Source organism: Prionailurus viverrinus, chromosome D1 (genome assembly GCF_022837055.1).
Source record: "Prionailurus viverrinus isolate Anna chromosome D1, UM_Priviv_1.0, whole genome shotgun sequence".
Taxonomy (NCBI): domain Eukaryota; kingdom Metazoa; phylum Chordata; class Mammalia; order Carnivora; family Felidae; genus Prionailurus; species Prionailurus viverrinus.
In genome coordinates this window covers 115,337,047-115,350,123 of record NC_062570.1, presented here as the reverse complement: position 1 = coordinate 115,350,123, position 13,077 = coordinate 115,337,047, and the positions used below count along the sequence as shown (strand labels likewise).

Genomic DNA, 13,077 nt, shown 5'->3' with positions numbered 1-13,077 from the left:
GGCCTGGGGTGTGGAGTTGGCCCAAGGCTGGACAGAGGGCATCCTGGAAGGCCTGTTAACCTTAAAAATAACACCGTCAACCAGAATTACCAGCAAAATGAGTTTATCTGGGAATAGCAGAGAATTAAAATCTGGGACACGAAAGTTACAGCAAAACCACAGGCAAGTTCCCAGAACAGAGGAAGGGGGTGGTTAGGGGCCTGTTGTGAACCAGAAGTCCCCTGGAGTAAACTGGGAGCTGGGAGTGTAGTGGCCTCTCGCTGGCTAGGCTATTGCCTAAGAGGAAAGCTTGCTTCCTCCTCCTGGGGTTGTAAAGTGGCATCCACCTGTGAGGTGTGTCTCTTCCTGTTGGCTCTACAGTTGACAACTAGTGAGCACGCCTCCTGCTGGTCTCCCAACTCCATTCTAAACAAGGGTTCCTTTATTCGGTTTCACAAGCCAGAGAGCACACCTCCAGAGAGCCAGCATTTCTTTGCACATCTACTGGTGCCTGGCCTATTGGGAGGCTCAGCATAGTGGTCAGGGACTGCGACTTGGAGTCACATCACAATCAGGCCCCATGCTTGGTGAGTGGGCCTGGGAAAGGGCGCCAGGTGAGTACATCTCTATATAGATATCTATACAGTGAAACAGAATAAAGGAAACCTGACTCACACTCAGTGAAGACCAACAGGAGGAGCTCTCATGTGCATCCCTCACTCCCGCAGCCCTTTGCATTCCCAATGGGCTTCACAGCCCCAGGGAAGGAAGGAGGGTTTTCTCCCCTCCCTCTCCCTCAACAACCCAGCCAACGGGGGGCCATCATGGCCCAGCCAATGAGAAGTCACTACACTTCCAGCTCTTAGTCCAATGGACTTCTAGTTTATAAGAGGTCCTCCCAACTCCCTCACTTACTCTATAAAAGAGCATTTCTCTCTTCTGTTCTAGGGAACTCTCTATGGTTTGGTCATAGCTTGCTTGTCCCAAATAGCAATTTTCTACTATTCCTGAATAAACAAACCCATTTCGCTGGTAAAATAACTGGCAGATCTATTTTTAAGGAAAACATTACTAGGTGTCAGAAGTGGGATGCAGGCAGGATGCACACACACACCGCCCCCCCCCCCAACCCCACCCAGCGACTGAGGCTGGTGAGCAAACAGGTGCCAGCACCCTCAGTGCCAGCTGGGCTCACTGCTTCCTAGCCAACCCTGGGGTTTGAATGTGATTTTTTGCCTGGATTTGTGCTTCACTCTCTGTTTTGAGCTCTCCAGGCTTTATTCGGGACCTGCTTTAAGGCTTTATCCTTTCAGAGAGCACTCGTTTGGCCTTTGTCTGACTCCTTTCTAGAGCCCAGCCATTCCTACTGGGGCTGTGCTGTTCAGGAATTTTCCTCTTCACTCTGGATAAAAGCCTCTGGGAAATGGGATCCCAGTGATCAAAATGCTTTCAGCATGCCCCTACCCCCACTCTTCTGGGAGCCCCGCCGGTTCCATGATTAAAAACTGTGGTCCCTCCTCACGTGCATTCTTATATGGACTAACTTAACAAAAAACAATTTACAACTTCAATGGCCTTTATCGGGAACTTTCAAGCTCCCCAAATTTCCCTTCCTCACAACTCAATCGGACAGCCATGGGCTCTAAAATTGTCAAAACTGAATTGGATGCTTATTTTCATTGATACCTTGAGGCTTCCAAACAGTTTTTGGATTCAAAGTCTGCCTTTTTGCAAAGTACTATTTGTAAACTAACCGAGGCAGGCAAACAATTGAAAGATGTCCACATGGCTTCTGAGGCCTTGTCCCCTCCCCATCTTCTTTGTCTCCTGACAGGTGGGGGGGCCTTGCGCTCAGGCCCCGCCTCTGGCACCGTTTCCCTCTCTTCTCTCCTCACTGTCCCCAACCCCCCTCTACCCATCTCTCATTCTAACCCTTTTGATGAGCTTCCTTTTCCCTCCAAACTTCTCCTCACCCCTCCTCTCCCAAACCTATTAATACCTACCCCTCTACAGTTAACTCTGCTGGGGGTCCCGAAGAACGCCACATTGCTTACGTTGCCTGGATTAAGGCTGAGTTTTGAGCCATAGTGAAAGAAATTCCTAAAGTGACTGAGACCCCATAAATTTGCTGAAGAATTTAACATAGTTATTCAAATTTACTAATCTGAGCGCTCAGATTTATATCAATGGGTCCACATGCTTGTTGGTGAGGGTCGGGCCAAACACTGGATGAAAACATCCTAATAGGAACATCCTGGAAGGGATTTAAAGAAACAGATGCCTAAATTTTGGCAAGATGCTAGAACATTCACTGGAAAATCTCCACTGAATGCTTACAGCTTTTCCTAAGCCTGTCGATCAGAACAAGATCCAGGCTTGCACACAAAAGCCTGACGAACCTGTTCATGACTATCACCATCTACTCCAAATTATCTTCGAAGGCCATTCTGGATTGCTGTAGATGCTGAATCCACCTTGGTAGCTCTTAACTCCATGTCCATTGACAGGCTGAACTGGGGTTGTTCTCTTTTAGTTAAAAGGACCAAGATATAATGGGAAACTATGTCCACTCCGGATTTAGTTAATTTGGCAAACCAGCTCGCTGGCATCCTCGAGGAGTCACCTAAAGGAAAGACCACTACAATCCTCAATTTTCAGCTCCAGCAAATGAAGGCCCCTCAACAAACCCAACCCCTGCCTCCTGTTTCTGCTGTTACTACAAAGAGCCAAGGCACTGGGGAAGATGGAGTGCTCCCGTGAGGCTGTCCCAGTGTCCTCCTAATTCCTACTGATGGGGCTCTGGTCCTTTCTCTCCAGATTGGGAGAGAACCTCTCTGTGTCCTTATTGGCCCTGGAACTGTGCGCCTGGTGCCCAGCCCCCAGCTATGATGCAGCCCCTGCTGCAATGTATTAACACGGTTCCAATGGTGGGGTTCTCTCATAAACCCCAACAGGTTCCTGTCTCTGAGCCTACTCCTCCTGTCTGGCCCTTTGAGGGGTATGCGCCCTTTTCTCCTCAGTTCCTCTGCCTCTAGTCCTCCTTTATTGGGCTGAGATTTCTTAGAAAAGCATCATGTCAGAATTTGCTTCTCCCAAAAGGAGGAGATAATTCTAGAATTTGACAATAGTAATCAAAATAGGCAACCAGGGGGGCGCCTGGGTGGCGCAGTCGGTTAAGCGTCCGACTTCAGCCAGGTCACGATCTCGCGGTCCGTGAGTTCGAGCCCCGCGTCGGGCTCTGGGCTGATGGCTCAGAGCCTGGAGCCTGTTTCCGATTCTGTGACTCCCTCTCTCGCTGCCCCTCCCCCGTTCATGCTCTGTCTCTCTCTGTCCCAAAAATAAATAAACGTTGAAAAAAAAAATTTTTTTAAAAATAAAAAAAAAATAGGCAACCAGGGAAAATTAAATGATTCTTCAGTATCTTTTTTATGCTGTGTCTTCGATGGCACTATCGCTGAGTCTGAGGACACTGGCTGTTGGCCCCTAGTGGGTCATCTACCACCCTCTCTATGGGCAAAATCTTCAGCTGATACAGGCAGAGTGCAGTATCGGTGCACCTCCCAACAAGAACGAATGAACACCCCATAAATAAGCACGCCCTTCAAGGCATCAAGCCCGTTACAGAGGACTACCAGGCTTGGGGCTTCACCGCCTCCCGTACTCGTCCCCGGAACACCTACTTTGAGAAAACTCAGTGACTGAGGTGGGAGTTTTGTCCGGGACCTCCAAGCAATAAACAGCATCCTTATTCCTCAGCAGCCTCACACCCTACGGACACCATTTGCCACAGCTCGCTGCTCCCAAGGCCAATCTGGTCCGAAGGGTGCTTTTTCCTATGATAATGTGGATGCCCAGCAATTGGTCCCAGAGGGGGAAACCCAAGAACCGTTGGCTGGAAAGGAAGAGAGCTCTGGTTTGGACCAAATAATAATCTGGCCGCATCAGAAAGTGTGAAACTCCCACTACTTACCCCTGGACGAGCATTTAACCTACTGACAAAGTGACAGCACTCGTGACCCAACACGGGTGGGGAAATATTAATGAGGCAACGAGAAGTGCCCACCTTCCTGTCCGAACTGTCCGAAGTGCCATCCACAGAATCCCATTCACACAAATGGATTTCACACAGCTGGCCCATCTCGTGGACATAAATATGTTTTTGTCACGGTTTGTATGTTTTCTCGCTGGGCCAAAGTTTTCTCTTAGACAGGCCACTGCTTCTTCTGTGGCTAAAATTCTGTTAGAAAAGATTATCCCTACCTGGGAACCCCTCTTGAACTGCATAGGACCAGGCAATCCATTTTACTGGCCGGTGGCTTTGGCAAGTCTGTGCTGTTCAGCCGGTTTTATAGCACTGTCACCATGCATTTCATCCCCAATCCTCAGAGTTTGTCAGATGCACAAATAACACTTTTAAGACTTAATTGGACAGTTTGTCGAGACCGTCCAAATACCTTGGTCAGAAGAACTGCCGTTGGTCCGTCTAAACCTCAGATCCACTCCCTTGGAAACTCATAGACTCTCACCCTTTGAGGCAGTCACAAGATGCCCAGTGCACTTGGCCCTGCCTCCCTGACCCACAGTTGCTAAAAGGAGATACACGTCAGTACCGTAAAGGTCTAATTGCTTCCATTAAGAGTAACCGTGATTTGGGGCGCCTGGGTGGCTCAGTCCATTGAGCATCCATCCAACTTCAGCTCAGGTCATGATCTCATGGTTTGTGGGTTCCAGCCCCACACCAGGCTTTGTGCTGATGGCGGGGAGCCTGCTTCAGATTCTCTGTCTCCCTCTGTGCCCCTCCCCCACTAGCTCCCTCTCTCTCTCTCTCTCTCTCTCTCTCTCTCAAAAATAAACAAACATTAAAAAGCAAGTAACCATGCTTTGGTAGAGCAATCTTTTTCACAGTGGGCTCCTGGAGACAACGACCTGAAGCATCATAGCTTGCAATCTGGAGACTTCATTTGTGGGAAAATGACACATCCAGAAAGGCTCTCTTCAACCTCACTGGAAAGGCCCTTATCAGGAACTTTGAACCAACCCTCGTGCTGCCAAACTCCAGGGAATAAACTCTTGGACTCACACGACGCATCTGAAGACAGCACCAAACCCCGACTAGCCCTGCACACCAGCTGGTGTCCTGAGAGTGGACTTCCCAGAATTGAAGCACAGGACATCTGACGAGACACTGTCCCGAGACGTCCAGACAGGCCCCTGTACCTTTTCTCACTGCTGCCGCTTCTCTCTTTCACAGAAAGACAATGCCCTTGTCCGCATTTCCCAAAACCTTGAGAAAGACAAAATCTATTTTGATGATGGCCTTTTGTAAACAGCCTCACCATGAACCTGGGACAAATTCATCTTTTCAGCTGTTTTTTCTGGATGGTTCGAAGGCTCAGGATTCACAAGTCCTTCCTTCATCTGAACGAGTATCTGGCTCCAGATTCCTATCCAGATTCCTAGCTTCTGAATTTGCAACCTTACAGGCTGATTGGTATATGTGCTGCTGAAGCGAGCACACAGGCCGTCTGATTGGGTAACAGTTGTTTCCAATCGGTTCTTTTGAGATAACAACATAGTTTTTTCTTTAATTTTTTAAAATGTTTTTATTATTTATTTTTGAGACAGAGCAAGAGTGGGGGAGGGGCAGAGAGAGAGAGAGAGAGGGAGACACAGAATCTGATGCAGGCTCCAGGCCCTGAGCTGTCAGCACAGAGCCCGACGTGGGGCTGGAACTCACGGACTGTGAGATCATGACCTGAGCCGAAGTCGGACGCTCAACCGACTGAGCCACCCAGGCGCCCCAAGATAACAACATAGTTTTTTTTTCAACGTTTATTTATTTTTGGGACAGAGAGAGACAGAGCATGAACGGGGGAGGGGCAGAGAGAGAGGGAGACACAGACTCGGAAACAGGCTCCAGGCTCTGAGCTAGCAGCCCAGAGCCTGATGCGGGGCTTGAACTCACGGACCGCGTGATCGTGACCTGGCTGAAGTCGGACGCTTAACCGACTGCGCCACCCAGGCGCCCCGATAACAACATAGTTTTAATACATCCTTGAGGTTTTGCTATTGCAAAGAGTTCATCAGTCATTGCATCATGTTTATACCTGCACTGTAATCTCCCAAACGCACCTGATCCTGTGTGCTCTCATGGCGTTCACTATTCTGCTTTTGTGGCTGCTTCAAGTGGGGACCTCCAGGAGGCATACGTGACTCCAGGTTTGCCTTTGTGAGGAGAACTCTTCTCCCCTAAGTCAGAACAGGTGCCAATAAATATTTCAGTTGGCTACTTTCAGACCCAGGGTCCTAGTTTAGAAGCATCACACGATTTGGAATTGTAGTGTTACTTCTGTTTTGTCTAAGTTTTGCATTTTGTCACCTGCCAAACTTTTGTAAAAATGGTGTACCAAAGCCATGATCTCCAATGCTTATGATCTCGATAAACACGCACAAGAGATGGAGAGCACCTGGGAGTCCTCCCTCCTGACCTTCCTTGTTACTCAGCGTGGCCTTAAGTGGTTTCCAACTGCTGTGCACTTTCCCTCCATCATGGAACATGACAACCAGAAAAGGTCCTCCCTAGCACTGAGAGACAGATGCATTAAATATGGAAAACCTGACTCTTGATCAGGATGCTTTCAAAGAACGATCTTGATCAAAAGGGGAAAATGTGAAAATTAGTAAAAGGAAATCGCGTTTAGAATGGAGTCAGGAGGGTGGGCACCTGGGTGGCTCAGTCAGCTGAGCGTCTGACTTCAGCTCAGGTCATGATCTCGAGGTTCCTGAGTTTGAGCCCCACGTCAGGCTCTCTGCCGTCAGCGTGTCAGCACAGAGCCTGCTTCCGATCCTCTGTCCCCTGTCTCTGCCTCTCCCCCACTGGCACACGCTAAAATAAATAAATATTTTTGGGGGCGCCTGGGTGGCTCAGTCGGTTGAGCGATGGACTTCAGCTCAGGTCATGATCTCACAGTTCGTGGGTTCGGGTCCCATGTCGGGCTCTGTGCTGACAGCTCAGAGCCTGGAGCCTGCTTCAAGTTCTGTGTCTCCCTCTCTCTCTGCCCCTCCCCCACTCAAGCTCTGTCTCTGTCTCTGTCTCTCTCTCTCTGTCAAAAATAAATAAACATTAAAAAAAATTTTTTTAAATATTTTAAAATAATGGAGTTAGGAGGCCAGCAGGGGGAGCGCTCACGCACAGCACTAGTTGTCAACACAGCCAACAGGAAGGTAGACACCTTGCAGGTGGAGAGTACTTCAGAACCCCAGCAAGAGGAAGCAAGATTTTCTCTTCCCAGGGCAACAGCTCAGCCAATAAGAAGCCACTATACTTCCAACTCTCGGTTTACTCGAATGGACTTTTAGTTTATAACAGCTCCCTCCCCCAACTCTTCCCTCCCTCTGTAAAAGAGCTCTCCTCCCTTCTGTTCCCAAGACGTGCCTATGGTTTTCTTGTGGCTAGCTTGTCCTAGGTTGCAATGTTATTCCAGAATAAACCCATTTGGCTTGCAAAGTAACTGACGGTTTCATTTTTAGGGTTCACAAGGTAAACACATACATATACATTAAACACAGTTTTGAGGTGTAGTTCACATATCACACAATTCAGCCATTTGGAGTGTGCAGTTCAGTAGATTTTAGTGAATTCACAGATGTGTGCAACCATCACCGCAATTTTAGAGTATTTCCATGGCCCTTTAAAGAAACCCAGTACCCTTTAGCAATCACCTCCCCCAGCCCCGTTCCCTTTCCCAGCCCGTGGTAACTATTAATCTTAATGTCTCCATGAATTTGCCTATTCTGGACATTTCGTGTAAATGGATCATATAATATGTAATCTTCTGGGACTGGCTTCTTTCACTGAGCATAATGCTTTCCAGGTTCACCTTGTTCCTCGTTTAGGGCCGAGTGATTTCCCATGGTTGTACGGACAGACCACACTTTGGGTAGCCATCCACCAGTTCTGGGACCTCAGCTTGCTTGCCCCTCTGGCTACTGCGAATCATGTTGCCACGGACATCTGTGTCCTGTTCTGTATCCTCCCTTGGGCACACACCTAGTGTCACATGTAACTGCCCGGGAAGCTTCAAAGGAGCTGCCACTGTTCTTCAAAGCAAAGAGCTTAGGGGCCTTTTTTTTTTTTTTTTTCCTTTTTTTTTCTGCGGGGGCCCTCATCGTATTAACAATTTGAGCCAACCCAAACCAGCAAATCCACGGCATTGCGACCGCGGAGACCCCGTGAAAGAACCACCCGCCTGCCCGCGGACCCTGCGGACTAGAGCCCCGAGCGGCTGGCGGCACCTGGCCCCTCGCACGTCGGATAGAGGGTGGAGAGGCGCCCCAAAGGGACGCGGGTGCGACCACGCGGCGGGAAGACGCTCCAAGGCAGCGCGGGCGAGGCTGCGGCGGGGCCAGGGCCGGCGCTCGGAAGGGCGAAGGGGTCGAGAGGCTCGGGGCCCGCCGCCGGGGCAGGAGGGTCTGGCCTTGCCCCTACGCGCCAGGACGCGGGGAGACGCCAGCTCACCCGGCCCGCGGGCTCCGGTTTCCTAGCAACGAGGCGGCATCCTTCCCAGCAAGCACTGCTTCTGACCCGCGGCGTCGGAGACTACGAGACCCAGCGTGCCCCGCGGCCCGGCCGCAGGGACTACAAGTCCCACAAGGCACCGCCCACCCTTTCCTAGCCGCCCCCAACCCCTGCTCTCCCAAGACCCCGCCGTGGGAGCGCCGCGACCCCTTCCCGGCGCTCCTCGCGCTGTGCGCAGCGCGCCCTCGCGGTGACCCGCTGTGCGTGGGGTCAAGGCGCGGGGCGGAGCGGCTGGGCTGGCGCCATGCGGAGGGGTGAGCGCAGAGGCGCGGGGGGACCGCGGCAGGGGTCCCCTGTGCCGGCGGGCAAGGCCTCGCTGGAGGAGCCGCCCGACGGCGCGACCGCAGGCCGAGCGAGCGGGCCGGGCGCGGGCCGCCGCAGCACGGAGTCCGAGGTCTACGACGACGGCACCAACACCTTTTTCTGGTGAGGGGCGGCGGTCGGCGGGGGGGGGGGCCCGGGGGGCGCGAGGGTGATGGGCACGTCGTGCCGGGGTGGAGGGGCGCCTGCGAGACCCGCCCGGCCGCGGCTGGTCCCTCGCGGCGGTCCCGCCCGGCACCTGTGACCCCTGCCCCATATGCCGGGAGGAGTAGGCTCCAGAGTCATGTCGGAGAGGCTTTTCCTGTCCCAAATTCACCTGTGCCCGCTGTCATCTTGTTTCTTCGCAGCGCCTGCGTCGTGCGGAATCGGCTTCTCCCCCCAGCGCGTAGCAGTAACGTTAGCGCGAGCACCTTCCCACGTGCCAGGAGTTGAGCGGCTGTTTGTCAAATGAGGGTTCTGTCTCTTTCAGGGGCTTCTCGCGGAGCCTGCTCTTCGACCCCCGTACCGCTGTCTGCAAGCCAGGCCCCGGCGTCAGGCTGCCCGCAGTCTGCCTCAACGGGTGTTGGGGAGGGAGAGGCCCCCGGGAGCATTCCTGACCGCTCCCCCCGCCCCGAGCCTGTGTTGGAAGAGTTCACGCTCTTGCTTTATGCTGAATTGGGCACTTCTGTATGTGAGGTCCCAGGCGTGGCTCCTACGCCACATGGCTCTGTGACCTTGGACTAGCCCTTCACCTTCCCCAGCCTCCTTGCTGCTCTGTAAGAGAGAGAAACCCCGTGTACTAGACAGCATGCTTCTTGAGGGCTGGGGTTTGGTTTTCTTTGCTGGATGCTGAGTTCCTGTCAAGAAGACAGTGCCTGCATTTGAGGCCTGCGGTAGGCCCTGGGGGACAGAGGGAGGTAGATGTGGCTTCCAGCTGCAAAGGGAATGCCACGTGGAGGCAGCTTTTCAGAGAACCGAACCGTGGGATTGTCACGGAAGGTCTGGTCGGGGAATGCGGAGAGCCTGATGGGAGTAATTGGACGTTTCAGGGGAGGGTGCCGCCGCAGGGGCAGAAACCGAAGAGGAGGCGCGCGTGGGGCCGAATGGGTGTCGTGTTTTTTATCGGATTCAGGAGAGGTACAGGGTGGTGGTGGGTGTTGATAGGGCTGCAGCCCTGCATCTGGATGAAGTTGGTGTCTTCCCTGTGGGTGCTGGCAGCTGCCGTGCAGGGTTGGCTTTCAGCCTTGCTTTGGGGACACGGTGCATTCAGGTGGCCTCGGAGCCCGTGGGAGCGAGACAGGGATGGCACGCTTCATCCAGGGCGTTGTGGCCCCTGAGCTAGAGACTGGAGCACTCTTGGACCTGCTGGGCCTGCGGCATGCAGGCCAGGCCTCTCCACCAGCTGTGTCTGTGAGCACGCCCCTTCGGGCTGCAGGAGGGAGGGCTTCATCCTAGGACACGGCGGCTGTCCTTGTTTCCTGCTCGTGCACATATTTGGGGGCCCCAGCTGGGTGCCCGTTGCTGTTCTAGGGACTGCAGCAGGTACCAAACAGGAAGCTTAGACTTTGGCGTAAGCCTGGGGCCTCAGAATCACGAGATATACTGGCTGAAGGGGATATACTCCCAGCAGGAACCGGGGAGCACACGCCTCACCTCGTGCAGTGAAAGGCAGACGCCGACGACAGCCCTCGGGTCCTGTGCACAAAGGTGCTTGGTCAGTCGGGTACTGGACACACAGGTGCCTGCTATAGCCGAGTTTACCTATGAGGAGGGCTGCTGGGGGCCTGGAAGGCTTTCCAGGAGGAGGTGTGACAGGGCTGGCTAGCTTCAGGGGCCTGCCTCGTGGATCTCCTGGGTGGATGGCTCCTGCCTCCCCACCGCGGGTGTGAGGAGTGCTGTGCTCTGTGGTCCGTGCAGGCCCTTGCTGCGTCCCAGGCCCCCCCTCACCTGTATAGGGGAAGGAACTTCTCATTTCTCCTGGCAGGTAACCAGATGCCTGCTTGGTGAGAATTACTCATTCTTACCTGTAGAGCTTAGCCACTTGCCACCTTTTTAGTCTCTCCTCACTGACTTGATGTGTTACGGTTTTGAAAACTTTTATTTTGTGTTTGAGAGAGTTTTAGTAACGAATGGTACAAAACCTCCTGTAAAGATTAAAAGTTAGTATTTGTGGAAATGATTTTTTTGTTCCAGAATTACTCAAAGGAACTTTTGCAGGATTCGAAACCTTACTTTTAGGGTTTTCCCCAAAGATGCCCAGTGACGGTGCTGTGCACGGCCACGTAGGAGGACTCTGGAGTGTCTTTGTTATCCCCTGTCGGCCAGGGGCTGTGTAATTCGGTTCAGTGTTTGCCTGTGCCTTGGAGCTTGAGGCTGGCCTCCCGGAAACAAGGCCCAAGGGGGCGGGCGTGAGGACTGCCTGGGTCTGTGGTGGCAAGGACACCAAGTCTTCTACTGGTTGGGGTGGTCCTCTGGTGCAGAACATCCAGGGGGAAGCAGGACCGCAGACTCGGAGGGACGGCACAAAGATGTGTTAGCCCTCGTTTCCTAAAGATTATCTGGGAGCCACTTGGAGACTTGATGTCCTGGAGAGGTGCTACTGAACGCTGCCACCTGTGGATGGAAGGTGGGTGAATTGACACCGGATTGGCACACTTCCTAACCAGCTCCTAAAGCAGGGAGGGGAGGGACGGTTGTGACGTTGTGGGAGTGCTTGCTGTGTGCTTGTGTGTTGTAACACTGGGCCTCGGGTGAGCACTCTCGGCGACCCCAGGACTCTTGTCCACAGCGTCCGATAGTAGCAGCAAGAGTGTGCAGGGGTGATCTCGGTGCCCCAGGTTCTGGAAAACGCCTTTCTCGGTCATTGTGGGGTCGGGCTTTGCCAGCTCTGCCCGGATCTGGAAAGCTTGACTCTGCAGCGGATTCCTCTTTGGTCATGTTGATCAGCAGCCGGGGAGGGTCAGTGTCACGGCCGCAGGCACTTCTGGCACACCTGGGGCAGGCCCTCTGGTCTTGGCCTTTCCTGGCCGAGGCTGCCTTGTGCTCTCAGTGTGCCAGCCACACCTTCACGTTTTCTCTAATTGGTTTGGCGGGCCTGCCTTCCTGCCCACTTGGCATAATGAGCGTGGTCATCTCGAGAGAGGGACTGACAGCTGGGTATTTTCCACTCATCGTGGCAGGGAGCCAGCTGTCCTCACGCCCTCGCCCTTGCTGAGTGACTGGAGAGTCACGGGATTTACGGCCGCTCAGAGCTCCCTGAGTTCTCTATTAGCCACTAACCCAGAGGATGTGCTGGTCTTCCCAGCACCAGGGAGGTGGGACAGGGGGCGTCTGGGAGGGACAGGAGGTCTCCCCGAGTGTTCCACATGTGGAAATGGTGCTCTGAAAGACGAAGAAAGCCGCTTAAGACCGCAAGTCTACTGAGTGGCAAAGCTGATGACCAAAATCCGTATTTTCCCACTGTGCCCCGTTGCCTCTCCAAGGAAAACTGTCAGAGCAGGAAACGTGGACTTCACAGGGAAAAATGGGAGGAAAGCACAGGCCGTGGATTGAGCGGCGGTCGGAAAGAATTCTCGGCATTCTGTCTCCTGGGCGCCGACCTGGCATTTCCCTTTACCACTGCCGGCTGCCTGTAGTGACTGCTGTGTCAGGGATCGAGTCCTGACCATGCAGACCCCACTTCGTCTTCCTGACAGCAGGTGGTCTGCACCTACGTTTCTGCCTTCATCCAGAGTGCCTCTGTATCTATCTGTGAGCTTGGGTTTTGTGTCTGGATTCCACACATAGGAGAGATCACGTGGTGTTTGTCTTTCTCGGACTGATCTCAGCACGATGCCCTCGAGGGCCACCGTGTTGCCGATGGCAAGATTCCATTCCTGGGTGTGGCTGGGTAACATTCCTTTCCGTCCAGTCGGTGGGCACTTGGGCTGCTTGAGTAAGGCAGCAGTTCCCTAGGGGAGCGTGTGTCTTTCCAGCTTGGCGTCTTGTTCCCTCCAGTCCCCGGAGGTGGGATGACTGAGTCTTACGGCAACTTTATTCTCGTTCCTCGAGGAACCTCCATACTGTTTGCAGAGGCTGCACCAGTTCGCACCACCGGCAGCGCATGGGGTCCCCTCCTCCTCCTCCTCTCCGACACTGGTGGCTTGTCTTTTTGACGCTAGTCATTCTGACAGGTGTCAGGTGACAGCTCACTGGTTTTGATTTGCACTTCCCCGATAACG

General features: G+C 53.2%; 1 protein-coding gene across 1 annotated transcript in view; it reads left to right on the top strand.

Annotated features, from left to right (window-relative positions):
- Window positions 1-8,639: 8,639 nt before the first annotated feature.
- Window positions 8,640-13,077, top strand: part of PTDSS2 (phosphatidylserine synthase 2) — a 21,187-nt gene continuing 16,749 nt past the window's right edge. Inside the window, exon 1 of the mRNA XM_047823604.1 lies at window positions 8,640-8,983. Coding sequence (XP_047679560.1) covers window positions 8,802-8,983 — 182 coding nt within the window. The 5' untranslated portion in view covers window positions 8,640-8,801. The remainder of the gene's footprint in view (window positions 8,984-13,077) is intronic.